Genomic DNA, 24,293 nt, shown 5'->3' on the forward strand with positions numbered 1-24,293 from the left:
CAGAAGAGCTTCTTAAAGCTAAACTGTTAGAAGCAGTATAGGCCAAACTCAAATAGCCATTACATGTRGTAGGTGCTACCCAAGCATGAATCCTCCACTTTTTCCAAAATGTAAAGCAACTGCAAGTCCATTCCTCAGTTATCTTAGCAGGCARCCTCTCACTCAGACTTTAGCTTCATTGTTGAGACAATAATACTTTTATTTGGGAACAGGGGCAAAGCTTTGTAGATACAACAGCTGTGCACTGCTAAGATTAAAACACGACCTCCTGGTGACTTGGAGAGGAACCTGAGAAGTGATAGGTGCAGGCCCCAGGGAAGAGGGGGCCGTGGCAAGGGGTTAATTGCTGCTTCCTGACAACACGGAGGGAGGAAATGAAGAACTGATGGGRTTTGTTTCATTTGGGAAGTGGTGGCTGGTGGTTTCCTTAACTAACAGCCTCATAAGCTGCCCTCACCTGTGATTTATCTACTGGTCTGTGCTGCAGTCTAGSTAGCTGGTTCTTTAATGGCAGAAATGAGTTTTAATAGGCTAGCAAAAGAAACGGTAATTAGGCTTGAGGATTTAAGTGTTGCAGAGAGGAAAATAAGTATTTATTTTTATTGAAAATGGATAATGGTGCAAGTAGCTTGATGTAGAAAATAAAGAAAAATTTCAGCAAGAGGTCTAGTTTGCTGGGAGGAATACTTGTATGTTGTGCTGCAAACATTTTTAGTTAAATGTAAGTAGGAATGTGTACGTGCATAGAYAGACAGCATACCTATAACACTTCTTTTATCCACACAAAGGGGAAAAAGCATACCAATTCCTTTTCTCATACCTCAGGAAATTCCATACCCAGTGTTCTTATAAAATACCCAGCAAGACAGTATGCTGAGAAAATATGATCCYAAAACGTTAATTCTTGCAAAAGATGTATGCCTGAGAACAGCAGACTTAAAAAAATTGTTCAGCAGCCAGCACAGTCTAGGTTTATTTGAAATGTCTTTTTAAAATGGAGCCATAAACTATATTTCTCTGATAATTACACTTTTAGTTTCAGTGCAACTAGAGGATCTTTAAGSTCTGTTCCAAGCCAAGCCACTCTATGATTCAGAAACACACAAAGGTAGTAGAGACACACAATTACACTGCCTTTCCAGAAACAAGCCACAGGGGTCACACTGGAAATCTGCCCAGGCCACTCAGTGTCTGCAAACCAGTGTGTCTCAAAGTTCCTTAAATTCAATGCCCACCCTCCCAGAGAGACAAAATCTGAACAGGAGATGGGAGTAAGAAGTTGCTCAGGCTGATGCAGTACTGGAGAACAGTGATCTGCTCACTGTATGAGTATGGAAGATTTAAAAGCTCTTCCAGTCAAAGTCTCTGGAGATCCATTATGTTCCAAAACAGTTCAGGAAGGGCATTAAGAAGACTGGCATCTCCGTGGCATATTGGAAGTCAGCCATTTCCGACCTACAGTGATAGGATGTTAGAGCACTGCTGGATTATCCTSCTGGGGCTCTGAGTAATTTCTGTGGTCTTGGATCTTTGCTGTTTGGTTGGAACTTGCTASGTGACTCCAAAGGTTTTCCATGCCCCCACACAGTAACTGGAATTATTTCCCTGTATTATCAAACTAGTATTAAAATACTTCCATCACAAAGGGAAGTGGTAATTTGCCAAATATTGAAGCATAGGGTGGGCTGAGGTGCACATGAACTTCCCCAGTATAGGAAGATGATGAAAAATTATGTAGGGAGGTTCTGGTGCAGAGACTTTATCCACAGAAAAGACAAGACCACAGAGTGGATCTTGAGGGCATAGAATCTGGGGATTGAGTTCCTCACCTTCCCACTTCCTTATGTAAATGAAAGGCCTGACTATTTCTGAAAAATTATTAGAGGGAAACAGTTTTCTACACGGGTCCCAAACCAATGCCTGTGTCTCCAATGCCAAAATGTAATGGTTTTATATTTTTCTGCACTTAAGCTGTCATTTTTTTTAGCAATGATCTATGGTGAAATGAGATTTTAATTCCAGCTTACAAGATCCTTTTCAGGTAATAGTCATGCCATCTTTTAAATGGGTGAGGAGAAGGTTTTCACGGATGAACAGTGGTAGAGGAAGGCAAGGAGCTCAGAMTTTGAAATGGCTGTTTCACAGACTATAGAGGCTACCTTTGTGAGAATACAGTTATGGCWGCATTATGCATCTCCTGATAAAACAGATTCTAATCATTAATATGCATGTGAAAAGGCCTATGCTAAGGGCCTCTTGATTCCCATGTCCCRTTTCTGTCTGTGAAAATCACCTTTCCTGAACTGATCCCCAAAAAAWCCCAGTACCTTCAGCTCAATAGTAATCAGTGAAGTGCCATGGATGATCAGTGCTGGGTGTGATCAGGCACTTGGATTCAAAGCAGGACTGACACTACTCTAGCTTTGTAGCAGTGAGCTCACATTATTGAATTYGTGGTGACTTTGTTTGAAATGCCAAGCTGAAGTCACATTGCTGTTTCCCTTCTATTTTAGGTACTTGTGAACCAGTCTGAAAAGCAGCTGTGCTTTAATTTAAATCCTTCTTCAATAATAGCTCCTATTGTGCTAGCTTTGAGATGGTATCAATGACTAGAATTCTATTGACAAACTTGGTACCAGTATATATTAAACACTACCCATTGATTGATATTTATATCATATTAATCACAAGCTCCTTTCCYGACACTGCTCTGTTGATTCTTGCTTTTGTATCATATCTAAAACATCTATTTTTTTTWATCAGTATTGTAAGGCATGGAGGAGAACAGAGAAACACTACTTGATTAGGTTTCTTGGAAACCTGGACTCAGGCCTCAGCTTATCTAAGACTTCTCGTAAGATCATGGTCTCTTAGGGCAGTGATAATCCTCGCTCTGAGCACACTTCCTTTGTGTCACTGRGATGGCAACAAACAGTCCAGACTGCTAAAAATGTGTGTGTGCAAGAGCAGGCTGCACTCCTGCTTTGAATTCCTGGTGTATTACAAGTTTAGAAATCACTTAACATATTCTTGGCACTATAAAAGCAAAGCCATTATTCTTTGTTATTTTCTTGAATAAATAAAAATATACTTTCCTTAATTGGCATCAACATTCAGATTAATTTTATAAGTAGACAATCTGCTTGTAGGCCATCTGAGATTTCACTGTGGTAACACTGGTGGGGGAATGTTAATTCAAATGAGCACCTGTGCCAGGTATTCCTTACGAGTGCTGCAAATCTCGTTGTGTGTGGAGAAATCAAGAGGTAATTTTATTATAAAAATATCAGTGATGTTCACTCAGCTTTGTTTTGCTCGTAGTTCTTTAGCTGCTCTGAAACATGAGGTTTCCTTAGAATAATTGCTTTTCCTTATGCGAAATCTTTTGCCGTGATCTTTTATGTATTTACAAGACTACTGAGAAAATGAATGTTGAAACCTAAATTCATCATCAGCTGTTTCATCAAAACAATTGCATAATCTCAGAAAAAGATAATCGTAAAATAATTTATTATTTGCTTTCAGAGGGCCTTTTTGAGCTTGCACCAAAGCTCATGGAACGACTTCAACCAAAGTATGATTGGAGCCTTTCAGTTTGACTTATTAGTCCTTTTCTTCCCACTTTTCCTGCAACAAGAGGACTTGGGTATTGCGGAATTGAATATCTGATACATAATGTGAGTAAAGAAACCAGCATTTTGTTGGTGATCTTGCAGTGCTATGCAACAGACCGACATTGGCTGTTTCTCCCTCTCCTCCTTCTGCTGGCTGTTACACTGATAAATACCAAGACGTCGCCCCTGGTGGTCTTATAAAAGGCATTTTTCCTCTCCTGTTTAACCTCCTGCCTTTCTCTGACAATGTCTCCTGGTTGGAAGGTTGGTAAATGTTGTTTCTGATTGCTCAGCAGGCATCCTGTTAGAGTGGATTGCCTCCCAGACAGCCAAGTGCTGTAGTTAGTGCTTTTCCTTGCCACACAGTGACGGCACCATCAGCAGAGCCATTCCTGAGCCTGTATTTTGAGCTTTGTAGCTCTCACCTAGAGTCCTAGAAAGCTGCTAGTTCCTGGTGAATGGTGCTCTATTTTTTTCMAAGAGAATGCGCTACATGTTGGCAAATGCTTATTGGGATTATTAATAAGAGCATCCGAGTTTGGATAGGCCATAATATCTTTTAGCTTACTTTCAGGTTTATGATCAGAGGACACCGTTGTCCTTAGTTAGACACTGGAATTTGTGCAAAGGTAGTTCATAGATTGCAGGAGACTGAGTTCTTTCTTCCATTAAACCTGCTATTAGTGACCAGAGCTTTATTCAGATCAGCAATATTAAGAATTGATTTAGATTTAACCGAGTTTCTCTGAAATGTAACTGGGAGCTGGTTTGGTTTATTTTTTGCCATTAAGAGTTAGAATTCATTCCAAGAGATGTGTCTCAAAGACCTACATTACAAGAAAATTGCTCCAAGTTTTAGAAACATCATTTAAAGCAAATGTTTTCAGCTACATAAATGGTGTTCTATTGCATTGTGASTAATGTTTTGTCACATGAGGAATTTCACCTTTTACAACTCCAGGTTCTGTAAAATAGCCAGAGTGGTAATGAAAGTCTGATGATTCAGGATAGGGTATTATAAAAATATTTCTGAAATGAGCTTACAGAARAGTGTTAGTGRGCAAGGCATAAAGTTYATATGGKCTGCTTCAAGATAAGCTATGCCATYGAAATATTTTTGGATTAATTTAGGAGTACTGACATGACAAAACATTATTTGGGAAGTCTAAAAATTGAAAATGTCAAATTTCCCATGCAAGGCATTAAACACAAATTTTCTCCTTTTTAGCATTTGAAAGAGTTTTTAACTCTTCAAGTGTTTAATGGAAATTAAAGACACCACTGGTGTATAGACCCTTAATTTTAGGGTACTTAAATGAAGCCCTGGTGATCTCCAGAATTCAGAACATGTGTATGCTGGGCTCTTTGCCTTTAGGAATGAAATGGGCAACAGCCATCTAGAAGGACGTGAGATGAATTCATTTGAGTTTAAGAAAATATGATTGGGCCAAATCTGTGAATAGAATTCACTTTTTCAGATTTATAATCTCCCATCTTTCTAAAGACAAACCACCCTTCTGCCAGCTTTTATATATATATATATATATATATATAATATTAACTCTACCAAACTTGTAAGCTAGGCCTAAATGAATTAGCTACTATGGGACATGACTACACAAGGTAATGAGAAATACAACTGAGGGCTATTAGTTAAATATTGCTCTGTCATGGCAATGAATTCAAAGCTGTGTGGGAATTAGGGACGGGGATCCAGAGAAAGGATCATGATGTGCATGCTGGACATATACAATATATGAAAGCATCTTTATGCCTCCAAAAGATACCATGAAATTTCTGTAATTTTCACACACCGCAAGAAAAAGCATAAACCAGCATTCTCCTCTTTGCATGAAGCACAGAGGTCCCATTCATATGGCAGCTAYTTTGTCCAGAGCACATAATTTCTGCTTTACAAAAGGGCTGGRGATTTTCAAGGCAATTTCTGCTTTGCAGCCCGTTTCATGTTTTCGTCTTTTAGTTCAACTCACAGCTCAACTTGGATGTAAATTAAAGCAGGTGAGAGTGTCTGCTTATGAGTTGGTTTTAATCTGCCTATAAAGGGTCTATTCTGCCTATACAGCTGGGACAAAAGTTAAGAGCTAGAAGAGAGCAAAAAAGGCAAAGGTGCATATATTACACTGGYGTAAACAAATGCACAGCTTTGAAGTGAGTGGACCTTTGGCAGTTTACCCCACCTATGATTTAACAAACCTGGTAGGCCATGAAATTTTTCATAATTAACTTCAGCATTCTTAAATGTGTTCCATGTTTTATGGACTGGTTTTAACAATCTTAAAAAAAATAGCTGTAATCTTGACAGGGAAGCAAGAGCAGATTATAGTACGTGARAGGTGAATTAAGACTTTTTAGGGAATGCATTAGCTGACTTTTTTACTTGCCATTTTAACTGTTGCAAGTATTGCAGTAATTYTGTGTTACTCTGGTAATAGTTTGGGGTGTTTTTAGCAGAGGTTAAGTAGGCAGGGAGTGTCCAGTGGCCAGGATGCTGGGGAACATGGAGAGAGCCTATGGAATGGAGCAGCATCAGGGAAGGACYTCTCAGGGCCCCATCCCCAGTGAAAGAGGAGAATAGGAGATCTCAGTGGGTGAGGAATTCTGTTCAGCACCATATTCTGTCCAGACTGTCAGGGGTTCATTCTTCCCCACAGAGGGGAGAAAAGTGGACTGTTTCCTGTGATAGTTCCTGAGGGGCCAACTGTGTATCAAGTCGATCCATCCCAAGTAAAATATGGTCCCAGTGAGTGTAGCAGCGACCCAGCCACTTCATTTATACAAAAACACTATGTGTGTCGTAATTTCAAACGTTGGRCATTAATCTTTATYCTCCCAGTATTTTAAAGACATTTAYGAATCTGATATGAGGGAGAAATTAAAATGATTTCAACAGGAAATGGACTTTTGTACAAGATTCCCTCCCCTTCCAATTTCTTTCCGTGCAGCAGCTGCTGTTGCCAGGCTGTCTTTGTTGCTATGGTGGTGGTTTGTGTGCCAGAATTTGATATGCACTCTTCAAGAGTCACCTGATTGAGTGGCTGTGCCACATAAGTTATCAGACTCCTTTGTAAAGATAAAGCTCTATCTGACTGCCTTTCTGTACATATGACATCTCGTCAAGGGAGCAGATTAAACATAAACAGATCCAAATGGCCTCTGGCCATGAGATTAAAGAAGAATTAGCAGATTAATTCTCTTAGTAAATGAGTGACTACTGCACTTAGAAGGTGTCRTTTCTTAACACACAAGGCAGCCTCACCACGCCTTGTGGCACTTGTGTCTCGTTGGTCAGGTGTGAGYTTTGCTGTCTGCATGATGTGAATGGAGCTCTTCATCAGGACTGAGCTTTTATCAGAGAGGGTCACATTTTCTATGTTTCTTTTCTTGAGAGTTGTTCCATAGAACTTAATGATCCTGCTCCCACTGATAATTAAAGTATAATTTGACCCAATTTAAAATGCATTTAAGATGATATACTTTGGGTGAAGCTGAGTTTATCTTTAATGCTAAATCCTGCAAACACTTTTTTTTAACTCAGTATGTTCAGTGCACTGTTGTAGTGAAGCATTTTCAAGGCTGAGGCCRCTGCTTCTTTTCAAAATATAGAATTACACCAATAAACCCAGGATAGCAAGTGGAATAGAGACATTTCATACAYATTTCTCTGAAATCAAATTTAAAATAGTAAATTTAGGTTTGATTATGTTTCTTGTATCACTTCATATACAGCCTTTTTGTGTAGCTTTTGCCATGTCTTCATTTAACTAGACCTTGGTCAAAGCCAGTTGGTATTTAAATCAGTTATTGTTCCTTTCCCGATTAGTTTATACATGTTTCCAGCTGTGTATCTAAAACATTGTGTATTCGGTTATTCCCCTGGAAATGAAATATTGGTATTTAGGCCCCTTATATAAAAAAATAATGTTTTATGGGTATATTGCTTTCCAAAAACTTCTACTACCTATACAAGGCAATCACTTTACTGTCTAGGCTGAGATTTTTGAACTTACAGAAATGAAAACATCCTGAAATAGYTCTTGCAGCAGCATAAGACCAGCAGGTATCACATCTGATTTATATTATTTGGAATAGCTACTTGAATAAGCCTGTTGCTGAGTGTTTGGGTTTTTTCCTAACACCACATCTTTCCTTCACTCTTGGAATTGAAAGGGGCTGAGTGAAGAGGAAATAGAATATTTGCATTTAGATTTTTTACTGAGGCTTTGGAGGAAGGTGTATGGTTCTTCTTTTGCCAGGCTTGGTCCAATCATTTAATGGTGAGACCTTTGTACTCTTTCTGGGTGTAACAATCCTGATGAGTGTAGCTGCTTTCCAGGTCACTGATCCCATGCTTTGTGGAAAAGGAACTAGATTTAGACACACATTGAATTTATGTTTGCAATATGGACTAGGAACCAAGAAATGTGCTCCTTACTAGAGCAGATGCTAGTTAAGCAATAGARGTAACACATAAGCCAGCTATCTGGGTTGAAACTGAAATTCCCACTGACTTCACAGAGCCCAGGATTTCAGCACAGGCTGAATCATAAGCACTTTTCAGAGCTGTTGTTAAAGAGGCACAATCATAGCGCCATTTCCTTTTCTGCTGCTTCCTCCCTTTGATGCAAAATCCATTACATATCTGCCACATGAAAGGCATGTTTCTCTTCAAATACTACCAGATTAAAATACTCGGTTCTGAAAAACCACAAAATTGCTCCCAACAAAACTTCATGTTTGTAATAACAGGCACCAGTATCAAAGCCTATCCTAACCCAYAGGCCCACCTCCTCCATGTTCAGATCAATGGGTGCTGGGAGCCTAAGGCATCATCAGGAATCCTGAGGTATCATAAATTGTGATTTGTTTTTCCCTAACAAAGACTGCAAATGAGGCCAGGCCAAGTGAAAGCGGATAGCAGATTTGTTAAGAAAACTGCCACAGAAGTGCTACCATCCCTGGCAGGTTTACATCTTCCCAAGATCTGATTTCAGCAGACCACTTGGAATGTGAGTGCTTAAGGGATGGTGAATAAATACTGTASCATCAGTACTCTTTGCTCTTATTGTCTGGGGGTATTAGTATTTTTATTCTTTTGTATGATATATAAAATGAGATGAAAAAGCAGCTGTAAAATTGGTCCTGAAAATCTCTTCCTTTTGCCTTGTCATAGAGCAACCCCATACATCAGTGCAGCCRAACTCAGAATTGGTTAAGTCAGGGCAAATGGCTGGGAATTAAGGCACAGCAGGGAGAGAACAGGCTTTCATCCTGGCTGATGCAACACCCAYGTTTGCACAGAAGGTTAATAAGAACAAAAAATAGATCACATGGGTTAATTGGGCTTGAAATGCGTACGCTGTGTGCATGGRCTATCGTAAAGGAGCAGATTCACCTCCCACTAAAGGCAATCAAAAGTTTTTCGTTGAAGGGCCCAGAGGGAAAGCTTTAGCAACTCTTTACAGGAAAAGCAAATCAGCAGTTCAATATGCCAGTTTTGCAGCATTTTAATTAAAAAAAAACCAGAATCAACATCTCCACACTCAGATTGAAGAAAAAATATTTAGTCTGGTGGAATGATATTTCAAAATAGTACTAGGTTGAAAAYACATACAAAGACCTTCTTTCTATGTAATTTGCTTTGTCTGTAGCTGAAGTTTGGCCTGCTGCTCCTAAATCCCAAGGGTCAGTTGGAAACCCCTACAGAGGAATTGGAAGTCTCATATGCTGTGTCATCTGATGCTTTATCTCTGACTGCACAGGAGCTCTAACAGAGAGAAGGTCATTTTTGGAGCACATATAACTTTGTTTTTCAAAAACATTTCTTTAAAAYCTCTGGATTTAGGATTTTGCTGGATGAGAGAACGTTTTGCCATCTTTATGCCTCTTGAGTTGACTAGACCTAAAACTGACTTAAGCTCACATGCCTTTGCTCTGAGGAAGCCTCTTCATCTTATGAAACCAAAAAGTTGTGGTAAAGCAATTGCTGTGTATTTAAAGCATGAAGTTTTGATGGGAATTGTTTGTGCCACCCTTTCAATTAAGAGTCTTTCCTCTTTCGGCATCACTGTGAAGGCTCAGCGCTGTCCCTCTGCTCTGCTTTTGCTGTAACTATTCCCTCAAAACCAAAACACAAAGACAAGAGGTTTCACTCATCATGAAGGAGAACTTCTTTATGTTGAGGGTGGCAGAGCACKGGAGCAGCAGCCCACTGAAGCTGTGGAGTCTCCCTTTCTGGAGTCATCCCAAACCCCCCTGGATGTGTTCCTGTGTCACCTGCTCCAGGTGACCCTGCCTTGGCAGGGGTGTGGGACTGGATGATCCCAGAGGTCCCTTCCAAGCCCAACCATTGTGTGATTAAGTGCTTATCCCTTTTGCAGCCCCAGGGACCGCTCCTGGCCACATCTCTCAGTAGGACGAGACGCACGGACACTCACCCTCTCTCCCTTGCAGGGCATCTCGGTGCGGTACCGGAGCCCCACGCGTGCTTCCTGCCGAGGGAGATGGCGCTCCCGTTCCCAGCGTTTCCCTGCTGTCCTTCTGCCTTCCGGAGGAGCCGAGGCGGCTGACCGGGACTCGACACCGAGGAAGGTAAGTGCCGGTGGCCGGGGCAGCGGTGGCGGTGGCCGGGAGGTGGCGCCGCGGCGCTGCCGGCGCTGCCCTGGGCGCGGGGGAACCTCGGGGGCCGAGCCTGGCGGGGCGGGAGGAGGAGCGGGAAGGAGGGAGGGAGCGGAGCGGGCAGCGCCGCGGCTCCGTGCCCTGCGTGCGTGCGTGTGTGTGAGAGGAGCGGGCGGGCCGGCGGTATATAGAGGATGTGCCGCCGCATGGCTCGCCCCGGCCGCTRCCGCGCCAGCTCCTTGGGCCAGCGCCAGTGAAGCCTCTCGCCCTCGCCGCCCGGGCAGCCGCCTCCCTGCCCGCTCCAGGCGCCTCTGCCGGCCTCTCTCCCGGGTTTCCGGCGCCCCGGCGTCCCTCCTGCAGCGGCCGCTTCCCGCGGCTTCTCCGCGCCGGGGCAGAGCGAGCGCGTCCATGCGGTGCAGATGGCCGGGGCACAGCCAGGGGTGCACGCTCTGCAGCTCAAGCCCGTCTGCGTCTCCGAAACGCTCAAGAAAGGCGTCAAATTTGTCAAGTGGGACGATGTGAGTAGCACCCTTTTCCCCCGGCAGGGGCACGGCGGGGTTACGGATCGGTCGGCTGGGAGGGCTCCGGCCCTGCCCCGCTCGGTGCGGAGGGCAGGTGCGGGGCGGCGGGGGTGGTGACAGAGGTGTCCCCGCCGTGCGCTGCCCGAGCCGAGCGGCGGTCGTGAACCRGCGGCCGCATGCCGGGCAAACTTTCTCCGAGGGCTCTCCTGTCTAATCGCGCTTGGCCGGTGTGAGCCGTGTTGAGCTGGCTCCTTTCGCGAGCGTCTTCCTCTCCCGCCTCCTGTGCTTTACCGTGCATGTTGCCACCTCTGTCCTCCTAACATAGTTGTTTCAACCTGTTCTCTCGTTCCATCTCCCGTCTCCTCTCAGCCTCTCCTTTTCCTTTTGGCTCCTGCTCCTGTCGYTGTCTCTCTCTCGTTCTGGTGGGGTTGTAAAACCCTGGATGTGTTCTCCTAAGGCTTGAAGTTTGGGTACCCTTGGTCGTCTTACTTGCTCCGCAATAAACAGTTTTCTTGCTTGGCTCATTAGGGCACGAGACTTGCCTYAAAATCACATCTGCTTTCCCCTTACTACTTTCTGCGTTCCAGCCCTTTACACTTGTGTCACATAGGAAAGGAGTGTGGTTTCCACTTCACCTAGGGTAGAGCAGCTGTTCGGCAGCTGGTATTTCTTTCTTGGCATGCTGGCTATGCCCGGGACAGTTTCAGAGTAAAGGGAATCTAAACAGAGAAGTGTTGCCTTTCTCAAAGCCTGCTCTGCGAGCTCTGCTCTGGCACTACAACACTGGGTGTTTGTGGCTTAGTTGTGCATCGAGGAGCAAGTGCCCCAAAAAGTCTGTGAGTGGTGTCTGGAGGGCAGAGAGGCATCATGAGACTCGAGCTGTGGTAAAGAAATGGTTGGGAAAGAAGGCAGGCGTTCTAAATGTTGGGAGAATTGTTGAGAATTACTTGTTTTCAGAGCTCTTGTATTTTTTGCTGTGAGATTGGCTGGGCTAAAGATGTCCACAACAACTGGAGGGACAGCAGCGAGGGAGAAGGAGCAGCAGTTCATGTGTAACCACTGTTCCTGGCTTGTTACATGTTGCTCTTTTGCCATTGCTTTCAGYCTGTCCAGCAGCCAAATGCGTGAGCCTGACCCCTGTAAACCTCTGATAAACACTCTCAAGGAGAGAGAGAACATCAGAAACCAAACATCTTGTAGTGTGAAATTTTATTTACAGTAATAAGCTAACACATTTTCAATAGGCTTGGCRAACTGACCTTGTCCGCAGTATCAGACGTTGGCTTGATGCAGGTTATTTATGTTCAGGAATTAGGTTTGAATGACTTAGACTAAGAAAATGTTTTCTTTGGGTTGACATTTTCCTTAGTGTAAGAAAAGGCAGCACAACCTCAGCCTTGTCATTGCAGTTATTGTTTTATATTTGGTAAGCTACCAAGGAATTTCCGCATGTATACGCAGAGGTCAAGTTAACGATGATTTAACTCTCCACACTAAAAGTCCAAGGGATCAGGCAACAGTTTAAATTATTAGTTTGGGTGCTATTTCCCAAATCGTGATTGTATATAAAGAATTAAAAGATGAAGAGGTGTTCTGTGTGCAGTGGATGTTCACCTGTCTGCTATAGGCTAGTTGGTAAAAATATTTAAAGTTGTAAACCTAAAGGCTACAGTAATAAAACATGGCTAAATTTTGGAAAAAGCTGTGCATTTCAGGTTAAAGGTGTTACTCAGCAGTACCCAGGTGTTACTTGGAATATGTGGCTGAGATGAGTCCTGTTGTGTTTAGTGAGTGCTTTCATTGGCAGCCTTGTGAAAGTTGATGCCTATTTAACCACACGGTGATGATGAAATTTAGCATTAACTCATTGCTGACCATGCACTGTGTGTATTTATGATATTTCCCACCTCTCAGCCCCCYGTCTTCCCCATAGTGTTTTTTAGCAGTGGAAGCCTCACTCCAAGGTTTCAAGGGAAGTGAGTTTTCTTTACCACTCTGGCTGTTAAGAAGGCATTCAGACAAATGTATATTCAATGACTTTGAAAAGTGTGTGCCACTGAGTAGCCAATAACCACTTCAGAGTCTTAGTTTTCTATTAAATTAACCTGCTGGAGGGTTTTTGAAAAGGATGATGATGAATCTCAGCCTCTGTGGTCTCTCATGTAAACAGGCATGCACAAACTCGCTAGTGAAACAATAGGCTCTAATATGAAGTAGTAAACTACAACATGTAACAGTAAAAGACAATTGACCATAATGAGTACTTTGGCTCTGCTATGCTACCAAGCCTCTTCAGAAAAGCCAGGCTCATGTACTGGTGTTTATTATGCACCATTTCTTTTCACTGCGAGAGTGGGAGTTCACTTCTTCCACACCCCCTGTGCACTGGGGCAGCCTCAGTCCTCTCGTTGTTCCCTTCCCTGCTGTTTTGAGTTGCAGYTTAAAGATGGTCCTACTGACTTTCCTTTGCATTTCATGAAGCAGTAGTGGTTTTTGTGAATACTTATGACTTGTACCAAGTTTCAGCCCAAAGCAAAATTTTTCTGGCTGAGCTATAAAACCACTGAGAATTTTAAAATGGTGCTTTTTAAATGGGAATGCTGGAAGGATTCAAACCAGAGCACAAGAGGCGTTTAAGGAATTTCATGTTGTGTAGAGTAACGGTTGTTTCAGGAAGTGTTTGCCAGCTTTGAGAAGGACCTGTGGTAAGGTGTGCAGAGCAGTCTGGCAAAAGCTGTGGTGATACAGACTTGAAAACCAGTCTGTGTATGGACTTCCTGTCCTGAGCCTCTTGTAGCTCTGTGCCTAATCAGTAATTGAGGTGCTCTGAGCAGATGTGGTACTGACAACTCACATGAACCCTCCATCACTGAGGACCAGAATTGATATCTGCTCTTTTCACTCAYAAGCCTCATCTAGTGCCTGCTGCCYCTGCACTGTGGGGATGATTCAGCCAGAAAGTGCTGTTTCCGAACTTGGTGGAGAGGAAGAGGTCACATCAGCCACTCCAGGCCACATACAGGCAGGTAGAAGGCTTGAAATTCCATTTCCTCTGCAGTCCATCTTCAGTTTCTAAATTCTAAAAGCATTAGGATCAATCAAGAAGTTCTGGCTTTGCAAGACAAGTTGTTCTCTTGTGCCTTGGGATTAGATGTAATACTGCTCCCACCATCTAATGCCTAATACACTGTTCACAAATTCCACTTGGGATCAGGGTATAAAGCACTAAAGTCAAACAGATTATTGTCTTGTAACTTTGTTTTTCCTCACACCATTTCTGCTTTATTCTGTAACAGTATTATAGGTCAGAAAGCAAATTTGGGGATGAACTCTTGCTCTTGATGTGTAGATTGGATTCCCAAGGCACTGAGCAGAAATAGCTGCTGTTAAAATCGGTGAAAGATAAATGTGGGTGGTTGCTTATGTCTTTTTTGTGGATGTATCCATCCATGTGTGTGGCTGATTTCAGATGGTAGCTGGCTAAGCACTTGCTTCCTCAGGTTGTGTTTCTTCAGTTGAACCTTTACTATCTGCTTCTCCCTGACTGCTGGGAGAGTCTGAGTCTCCTGACTGCTGGTCTGGCTTTGAAAAGCTGTGCTCTTGTATTCCTGGAGAGGAGTGAGAGAGAGGGAAGGGAAGAGCTGGCTTGATGCCATCTGCTGTAGTGATACCYAGGTAGTAGCAGCTCGCTCTTCCTGATGGGAGTTTTAAGCAGTTTAATAAATAAATACAAAGGGTGCACATCAGTTCATAGGCGAAACTTTTTTGATAGGAGGTTAAGCTTAATGTAGTAGAATGTGTTGCTGGGCTGAGAAGGGAAATGAAACCTGAGTATAAAGAGCAACTTCTCCCAGGAATTATCTGTCTTAAGGGCTGAAATTTGCCTTGGCTGACTTCTCTCCTTGTTTTTCTCTGGCCTGTAGTGGGAACGAGATATACATAACTAAGTATTAACAAGTAGCTCAACAGCCAGAGCACAGCTGAGCTGATATTTTCTGCGAGCTGTAATTGGCACACTGTAGCAAGTTAATATGATGGTGTATGTTCAAAAATAGGTTTGTTTTCATTTCTTGCTTAAAGGCTTTCTTATCTTCCCTACTGATAATATGTACTTTGCATAAAGATTTTGATTGATCTCTCTGTGGCTCACACTATTTACTTTCACTTTTAAGTTAACTATATATTGCTAAGGTGAATTCTACCTAAATTGAGGGCCAGGATTCCAATTTTCTAGCCATTTTTTTTCTAAGCATTGGATTACTGCAGCAAACCCCCTGATAGGTAGCTTTGCTTAATGGTTATGGCACTTCTGCAGGTGAGCAGCTAAAACAAACCCAGGTCTTTTAAGTTCTCTTTTAATGCCTTTCTCTTAGGGCACTTAATAAAGCATTTTYGAGCTCAGAGTGAATGCTCTGAGAATTTGCAGGCTTCTTTATTTGTTTAGAACGTTTTAAAGAAAATTATCAAGAGCATCCCYTTTAACCTTACAAGTAAATGCAACATCAGAGCATCTTTATTATGGATAAGCTGAGATGAAACAAATAAACAACTTGGAATTTTTCAGAAGTTATTTTAAGTAATGTTCCCCCCCCCGCCTTTTTTTGTTTTTTTTTTAAACTGTGCATAAGCCTGCTACTCTAGTACATTAGTGAGGCCATGAAAAATGAGCAAYCATTGTTCTATGTGTATAAAACAATGAGGTGAAGAGTTTATTTTTTTGTGAACACTTTCGGTCTTAGGGGAAGAGGTCAGTCTGACATTCTAGAGTTTTTGTTGTTTCTTCTTTGTTGCTAATCTTTGTGTAGTAAACAAGCATCAGCTCTAGGYTATTTAAAAGTATTTTATCTGAATGAGTATGTTGTGGTTTTGGTCTTTTGCAACATAGCAGAGTAATCAGATTGMGTTTACAATTTTTTAGATTATTATTTAGTGAAAAGGAAAGCCTGGAATTGGTTACCTCCATTGGAAAGCTCTTTGTAACTTAAGTATTGGGGGGACGGATTTGGATCTGCTGTGGATTGGTTTGATTCCTGCCTGGGAAGCTCTGATATTTAAGTCATAGATGTCATCTCTGTTACTGTAGTTTTGGAGTACTTTGAAATGTTGGTGGATACATGGAAAAGTGAAAACAACTCCTAGATAAATGAGCATTCTTTGGGAAAGAGAAGTTAGCTGTGAATTTGGCTGGTGTACTGTGTGCTTTCTTCACTTCAGTGTTTGAATGATGAAGAGTATTTTTTTTTAAACAAAAGCCATATTGAAATATTTAACAAATAGTTCACTGTTCACTATAGAGTATTTTATCTATTACCAAGTAAATGCTTTATAAGCACTTTGTAATTTATTTTCACAAGGCCCATTAAATGACAAAATGCTTCCAAATATAATGTTGTAGGTCCAAAAAAAGAAACTAACATTAAAAATCTCCTATTTTTTAATATGTGGTTAGATACCTTGGACCTAATTTTYGGCCTGCAGCGCCATAGAGTCAGATGTTCAGAATGCCTCCCCAGTGACTTSAGATGAGTTTGGGCTCAGCATCTCTGAAAATTAGGAAATGAAATGTGGAAATATAATTCCAGTTGTTCTCTCAGAATCAGAAGGCAGCATTTATGCTGATGAGCAGACTGGTTTAAATTRTTTTCTCAGCATCACACAAGAACTCTGTGGCAAAGATAAAARTCTTCCTGGTTGGCATTTGGCTTCTTTTGCTCTAAAGTTCTGCCTTTATTCCATCTTYCTTGACTGTTTAGCTTGCAACATTTAAGGACTCATACAAACCAATGAAGCTACAGTCAGTAAGATCACCATTAGCTTGAGCGTAGGGACATCCTGAGAAATGGGTTGGGGTAACACAGACTTGTGAGAAACAAATCCCACTCAAGGCAGATCTTTTAAACTTGCAGTGTTTGATCAGCAGAATGTTTTCTGTCCTGTGGTGCCCTCACCAAAGTTTCTTCAGGGTTTAACCACTCTAACAGTGAAGAATATCTTCCTGTATGTGCCTATTGAGCAAGTGAAATTCCATTTTACAGTTCTGCAAGCGCAATTCCAGTTTTGATTTTTCTTGTCCTCCTTCCAAACTCCAGCACTCATTTCACCTTTCCCAACATTTTCTTCTTGCAGCCTGTTCCTTTACATGGCAGATTTGGTTTCTCTGCCCTCAGTAAAAGAGTACATTTTTACCCTTCTAGGTTATTTCAGGAGTTCACTGCAGATGGGATGGGTACTTTCTCCCTTTCACTCAAGGTTCAGCTGTCAGCCTGAAGAAGTTCATGGTTCTGATTGTTTGGGTAATCCTGTTCCAGTCTGAGTACACTCTGTGTATTAAGGAATTTACAATTWATTTATCTGCTGACCTTGTGGAAACTGGAGTTTTGCTATTCCTTCTCCTTTGCTGCTTCTCTGTTTCCCTRAAGCTTGGAATCCACCTGATTTGTGAGGTGGAAAGAAGGCTCTTTTTAGGGACTGTCCCCACATCTTGTTCAACCAGAGTTCAAACCCTTTTGTCAAAGTGAAACAAATGTTCAAGAATATTTTACCTCTGCCAGAAAGAGTCCATATTTCTTAGCTTTGTATGTCACAGTGGTTTGGCAGAAATTTTACAGAAGATTCAAGCAAATGAAATAATGATGTGTAAAAGTTTTCAGGTTGTATCATCTGGCTCATGGTCRTGGAGTAAAAGGCTCCATCTCATGTGCACAGCCAGGTCATGGTGGTGGTCTGAGGAAGCCTGAGTGTACAGTGAGAGAGGAGCTGAACCCAAGATCCCACCTTCTTCACTAATTATCTTTGTATGATTATCTTTATTGGACAGTGATAATAAAATGGAGGTGGGCACTTTCTGCTCACTGATGTTGGATGTAGTCTGAGGGACCCACACTTAAAATCGAATCTTGAAGCAGTTACCTGGCTGTCATTTAATTGTGGATTTCTCCATTGATCCTCTGTGCTTGTGTTCTGCTRTGCCTGGCTGGTAAGGATCCCAAAGCTCCTTGTGGCACTTTTGAGGCATAAATTTTAAGCCTCTGTTTTAAAGTATAAACCAAAGAATGTTGCTAATGCAGGGTCTGAGGTTGGACAGCCAGTTAGGAGGTGACTTAATGGAATAAGTATAGAACAGCCACATTACTGATTYGAGGCTGTGGAATTGGAGGAAAGTAGAGAATTGGCCTAAAGTCAGCAAATAAAAAGGTGGAGGACTTTTAAAGGTGAAATGAAAAGCCCTTTAAAAATTATTTACTTAAGCTGAGRCCAGTGTGATACCGAGCCCACTGCATTGCCAGGTTAAGGCCACTCTTTCTTTCAAGGAATTTGTAAGAGCAATCTCTTGGAAATCAAGTCACTGCCTGGCATGAGCACCCATGGGATGGCATTTAAAGTGTCTGATAGCCCACAGTCATTTGCACCACTGACTGGGACACTCTCTTTTTTCCTTCACCCCTTGTGGTGACAGCTGATTTTTGCCTTGGTCCCCTCCTCCTGTACCTTTTTTTGTATACTTGGAAGTGTCCTAAGAATCTGGCCTGCTGCCTAAGGACTGCTTGCTTTGTTGATAACCAGACAGGATACAGACTACACTCCTACTACACATTTAATGTGTTAATTTCCAAACCCTTCAGCTTTAGAGATTGGCAACACTTTTATTCTCCCTATTTTATTCTCACTTCTGAATCTGAGTGGGTCAGGGGACATGAATGTCTGCTCTGTTTGTCCTTGAAATTCTGTATGTAGTTTAGTTTTTCTCTTCCTCTATTGTGTCTTGTCCATAAACCTCTTCTTCAGAGTTGTGTRTGGTTGGTCAGTGTGTTCAGTAGAGTTATGAGGTCTTAGGGTGAGGAAATTGAATCAGTGGATTTCAGGATACTTATAAATGACTGGAGGTATGTCTTATGGGTCATAAACCACAGTCATTCCCTTATAGTACAATAGTGTTTGTAAATAAATGCACCAGACAATTGTCAGTTGAGGCACGTTTCTACTTCAGAGCCTTCAACCACTGCTCTTCTTGAATGTATGGTGCAAGAAGGGGTTTTCAGGTGTCTTTTTGATTGTTACCTGCCTTTCAAGTCCTGATTTCAGAGTGGTATAAAAGCAAGAGATCTGTTCCAGGTGACGAAGGACTCTGCTTTACTCTGGAGTGGGCAGAAGGACTTGCAGAGCTGACTCAAAAAAGTTTTTCTGTTCCTCCACGCCCAAAACTGAGTGTGGCATTCGATGTCAGGGATTTACAAGGGTGATAATTAGCTTGTAGAGCATATTAAACATTCTGCACATGGCTTTTATTGCTGCTCCTACTGCTGACTGTGTGGGGAGTTCCTAAGACACATGTTGCACAAGTACATGTACAGAGTTATTCTCAGATCCTGTGACACTGTGGGGATCTGGTGTTTGTCAGCACATTAATTGTGCTGTGCCTTATGTCAGAGTAGTAGGGTTAATTTAAAGAAAAACAAAATAAGTAAAAATTCCAACACAACCAAACAGYTTTTTGGAGCAGAGATTCCCAAACTAAGGCTCATCATTGTCCCTGCCATGATAAAGTTTCCTTTATGCTGCCTAATAGATAYTAAAGGTTCTTTCCCCTCATCCTCYGCTTTTTTKGAGTCTGATTTTAGTCAACATTTAGTCAACAACCCACATCTACTAGAGCATTACTCTGATAGCTGTATGTCATCAAACACACTTTGGTTTGAAGCAACTGATTTGAAATGATTAACCAGCAAAATTAGTTAATCCTAGACTTAATTGCCTTGTGTCTGTTGCCCATTACTTCCTTCTCTTTCCCCCTGAAGTTGCTTATATCTCATCCAAAGGCAGAAGGACACTTAGTTTTTATCTTTCCTTGTTTTGTATTTTCACACACAGGCTGCATCTGACATAATGAATGAGGAAAAAAAAAGGGAAGTTCCATCTCCAGACTGTGGTTTTTTTCTTCCTTTTTTTTTTTTTAATGATGGAGGTCTAAGAGCCCATTTGGAGGTGCTTGTGGATTCAGACAAATTTTTCAGGGCCTGATTTTAAAACTGAATTTGCATGTTGCATCAAACAGTACCCCACTCTCAGCTATACAAGGTGTTAGAAACTATGGAGAAATGGGGGAAAAAATGATTCTGAAAATTCTGCATGTCTGTTCTCTTAGGGGAAGGGCAATGTTTTAATGAAGGGTCAGTGGTGCTCTGTGACAGAGCTCTGGGCTACCTGGGACATTCCCATAGCACTGCTTGGCAGTGTTGCAGCCACACTTGATCCGAGCCTCTGAAAACTCATGTGGCAACTGTTTTGATGTCAGTGCACCTGTGAACACATCCAAAGCCTGGATCTTCCGGTTATAGAAAGAACGTATTCACTCATTGAAGGGCTTGATCKTGTATTTCCTCTTAGACTAGAACATGCCTTCAATATGTATTTCTCTTGTGCTGGGATCAAAATATGCTTGATGCCATTTTATTCTTTTACCTTGTTCCCCTKTAGGCTCCAGGCTGGTGCTGGGTCTGTCACTGAGCTGCTTTGGGTCTCATTTTTCCTAGGTGTGAAATGGGAGCAATTCAGCTTCCCTGTTTCAGGAATKCCCATTGCATTGAGTTGAGTGCTGCATCATGGTATCATTGTACTGGTGGCATGATATAGACAAGTGTTTTTGCACAGAAATGACATTTGCAGAACTTARGTTTTATTTATTTATAGTGGTGTCACTTACATCAGCTTTCTTTGTGGTGAAACTCCACGCTTAAATATGTTTGATTTAAATTTGAACCTATTACAGCAGATTTTTTTTCCCCCTCAAAGCAATATAGATTGATCTCACATATTACTGCTTTGGAAATAGGTGAATGTTAAAGCTGTAAAAAAACTGTAGCACTTCAACAGAAATAAATAATTTCTGAGGAGGAGCTGTTTAACCTGGGTTTCTGGGGAGCTGAGGCAATTTTTCTGTCTCCTTTTTCCCTTCTGTGTTCCTTCCATAACTTCCAAATTGAGTTTGGCAAATGGATAGAGGCCTTGAGACAACAGTGTCTTTATAGACGTCATGAAAAATAGAGGAGAAAGAGAGGAGAAATCCTATTAGGAGCAGACTGCACTGATGTCAGTTGTTGTTAGGCACCAGGGAGTCCTGATGGGAAAGATGTGATGAACTCCCACCTGTAGGAAAGGCTTGGGCTAGAGCTTGTGTCTCTTGAGTCAGGTATTGCTGTCAGTCAGAAGACRTGAAGATGTAAGTAACAAGGTTGCCTTAGCCTTGTGCCTGGTTTTAAATTACCTGGGCTGTGGATGTTACCACACTAGACAGGTTTTTAACTAATTTGAAGGTGAGAGGGGATATATAGGTATGTTCCCATTACTTAACTTTTCATAGCTTGATTATTWAAAAAAAGATAAATTCTAGTGGAAAGTAATTGACAAAAGTCTTAACACAGAGAATGCTAGTCCACATTTTCTAGGCAAATTCAGCCTTTGTAAGAGTAAATTTTATAGGTATTTGGCTCATATTGATAACTGAAGGTGAAGTCAGATCAAGGTGGGCATTGGACTCCTGAGGATAATGCTTTACTGTGTGAGCTCTATTTTGGCATTGTGTGTTATGCCTGCTTAACTTCACCTACTTCCAGCTTTTCTGGATTAACTCCACGTGCTGATGAGTCTGGAGTCTTTTAGAGCTGTCTTCACAGTAATGAAATACGTTATGTCAGAGAAGCGGAGATGAGGCAGGTGATACTAAATTCTTCTAGTGACATCTTAGTTATACCTTCAGGGTAATTTCTAGATGTTGCAATTCATTAACATGGATGGCAGAACAGCTTGTGCATAATTACATGTTCTGTATGCTGACACAGATTTTTTGTTTGTCCTTTTTTCTTCCAGGACTCCACTGTTGTGACTCCAATTATTCTCAGAACAGACCCACAGGGATTTTTCTTCTACTGGACAGATCAAAATAAGGTAAGAGAAAAGCTTCCASCTCCAGAATGGTTCTTCCTTTTTGCTGTGGTGTGATGTGCAGTCCTGGCACAGCAGACAAGCATCAGCCTGTCTTCCTCTGCTCTTCTGGAGAGCAAAGACAACAGGCCTGTGGCTCATCTGTGGTGCACAAATCTTGGAGAGATGGATGGAAGATACGGTAAATTCCAGCCATACTAATGCTGTGATGCCCAGTGAGGTGTATAATTGTCCTGGCAAGGACAGGAAGGAGCTGTTTGTGATGTTGTTGTGGTTTGTAGCTGGCTTGTGGTTTCCCTTGCCTTCTTCACACYGATGATTTTGTCTGTGGTGCATGGCAGGCCCAGAATTCCCAGAGGCCATAGTTCCCTTTGAATCTTCTCTCCTTAAGAGCCACGTGCTCCCTGGCCATGCCTGGTGGGCCACGTCACCAAGTTCTTACTAATCCTCACTGGACCCTTTCAAAAACATTCCGGTGTGCTGAGCTCAGTCCTGTGGCTGGGGAGCAATTGGGAAAGCTCATGGCCTGATTCATCACTGCTCTGCTCCAGTTTCACATCGGTGTCACTGCTTAGAACCAGCGCTGTCATGTTTCCAGCTGGTAGAGGCTGGAAATGCAGTGAAAGAGATCAGCACCCTGAGCACTTGGGTGCAGTTTGTTTCCTACACAGATTTATAATAGAAAATTATTGTTGCAATTATTATGGTAAAACACCGTGTCAAARCCAGGAATTGAATGAGTTCATCCTTTTTATAGAGATGAATTTTCAAGTACTTATCAAGTAAGTGCTTGTACTGGCTCCCTGTTGAAAATGGTGTTGAACTTGGTAGTGCTTGAGCTTTGGCCTTGGATGAGTATYTGCCAAAAAGACTAAATGTACGCTTGTAGTATTCTGGCTGCAAAAACCTGGTTTACCAGTTGTGTAGCTGTTTTTCAGGAGTTCCTGTTGATTTTATGTTTAGATACCGAGGCAAAAATAGCTTGAGGAGATAGCAACCATGAAATGTGCAGGCTGAACAGGCAATTTGGTATTACATTAGATGGTGTTTATCTTCCTATGTTTGCTTTTGAGAGGAGATGGAACACAGTTTTGAGTGAGTATATTTGGAAATCATATTGTGGAGTTTATAATGAAAATCTTGTCTTTGCTTGTGCTTGTACAAGGTTGAGGTGGGTAATAGTGGGTTCATATGTTGACAGTGCAGAACTGTTAAATTACTGCCCAGAGCAGCCAAGTGAGTGCCCTCAGAAGCTGAAGGCTGTGACTGATTTACRCTGACCCGGTGGCTGTGCCAGGACATAGTGCAGCCTTTTGGCTGGTTCCTTCCCTTGCATAAACTAATTGTATAAGCTAAAAAATAACGATGAACTTTGTAAGAATAAGTGGAAACTCAGAGTTGATTGGAGAGTTTATTTCACTTTTAATATGTTTGGCACTAAGACCTCCTTCAGTTTCCTACTGTTGTCTGTAAAAACAATGTCTTGAAGCAATTCTGTGAAGAGTAGCTATTTATAGAATTGTTGTTCTCATATTCATGAAAAAATGTATTTATAATGCTCAGAGCATTTTTTTTAAAGGTTGGGTATTTGTACAAGAGGTTTAAGTGCCAGTTTGATTTTTAAACTTGCAAATCAAGACTCTGTAAAGAGCAACTMGAGGGATTTTTTCTGGTTAATAATTCATGACAACTAGGTGAAGTTTGTTTCTAAACACCATCCTAGCAGTGTCTATTTAAAGAAAGTAAATTTATATCTACTGGGGTGCTGATAGTGCAAGGACTGGGAAGGAAATGCCGTTTTCTGCTTTTACAGAGTTTTTGGGTTCGTCTTTGTTGTGAAATTTCAAATACATGGAAAAAAAGAGGTTATATGGGAGATTCTCTTTAATTTCCTTCTCTTTGTGTGAAGTGATCCTGTGATGATAGTGGAGTATGTGAAGAAATATGAGAACAATACAACCTCTGTGATCACTTTCTCTTTCTTCCCCATGTTATTTTTTTAAGCAATTGCTTTTGTTATGAGCAAGGCCTGTTATTTTCTGTGTGTGGAAAGATTAGCCTTGCTAAACGAAGTGATGAAGTGGGAGATGCCTGCTGCCAGCTTCCTTGAGCAGRCACGTTTTCCTGGGAGCTGCCTACAGAAGGCGTGGAGATGAGGCCCGAGCAGCAGCCATCTCTCAAGAATTTGTGTGTCCTGTTTGCCAGACACTGTGTGAAACAGTAAATCACTGCCTAGATAATGCTTGTGGTGCTTAAAACAGAAATCTGCCTTATCAGTAAAGTAGCGCRAAAATTACATGAATCACTGGGAGGGAAAAACGAAACAAACAAAAAACCACTCCTGTCTGCTGTGTTTTTTATTTAGCTTAGGGAACTGGTGGTTGTAGCCTTGCAGCCTTCCCTGACTTGTGGCTGGTTGAGCTGCTTCTGGTATTGTTTTCTTGTTCCCCTCGTTTTCTGTTTCTTCTCTGTTGCACGGAAAGGCAAATAATCTGTAGTGTCTGCTGTCTAGCTGTGAGTCTGGACAGTATTTTAGGCTGCACTTTGTGCAGTCAGAGCTCAAAGTTCTGGTAAAGATGCCTAC

General features: G+C 41.8%; 1 protein-coding gene across 2 annotated transcripts in view; it reads left to right on the plus strand.

The window, feature by feature from the left end:
• The first annotated feature begins 10,372 nt into the window (after positions 1-10,372).
• The window catches only part of PLCB1 (phospholipase C beta 1), a 331,455-nt gene continuing 317,534 nt past the window's right edge, over positions 10,373-24,293 (plus strand). For both annotated transcript variants that reach the window (XM_057382807.1, XM_057382818.1), the window contains exons 1-2: positions 10,373-10,768; positions 21,635-21,712. In XM_057382807.1, coding sequence (XP_057238790.1) covers positions 10,670-10,768; positions 21,635-21,712 — 177 coding nt within the window. In that variant the 5' untranslated portion in view covers positions 10,373-10,669. The remainder of the gene's footprint in view (positions 10,769-21,634; positions 21,713-24,293) is intronic.

This window comes from Malurus melanocephalus, unplaced genomic scaffold, assembly GCF_030028575.1.
Source record: "Malurus melanocephalus ecotype Western Australia unplaced genomic scaffold, MMel_1.1 scaffold_13, whole genome shotgun sequence".
In the NCBI taxonomy this organism is placed as follows: Eukaryota; Metazoa; Chordata; class Aves; order Passeriformes; family Maluridae; genus Malurus; species Malurus melanocephalus.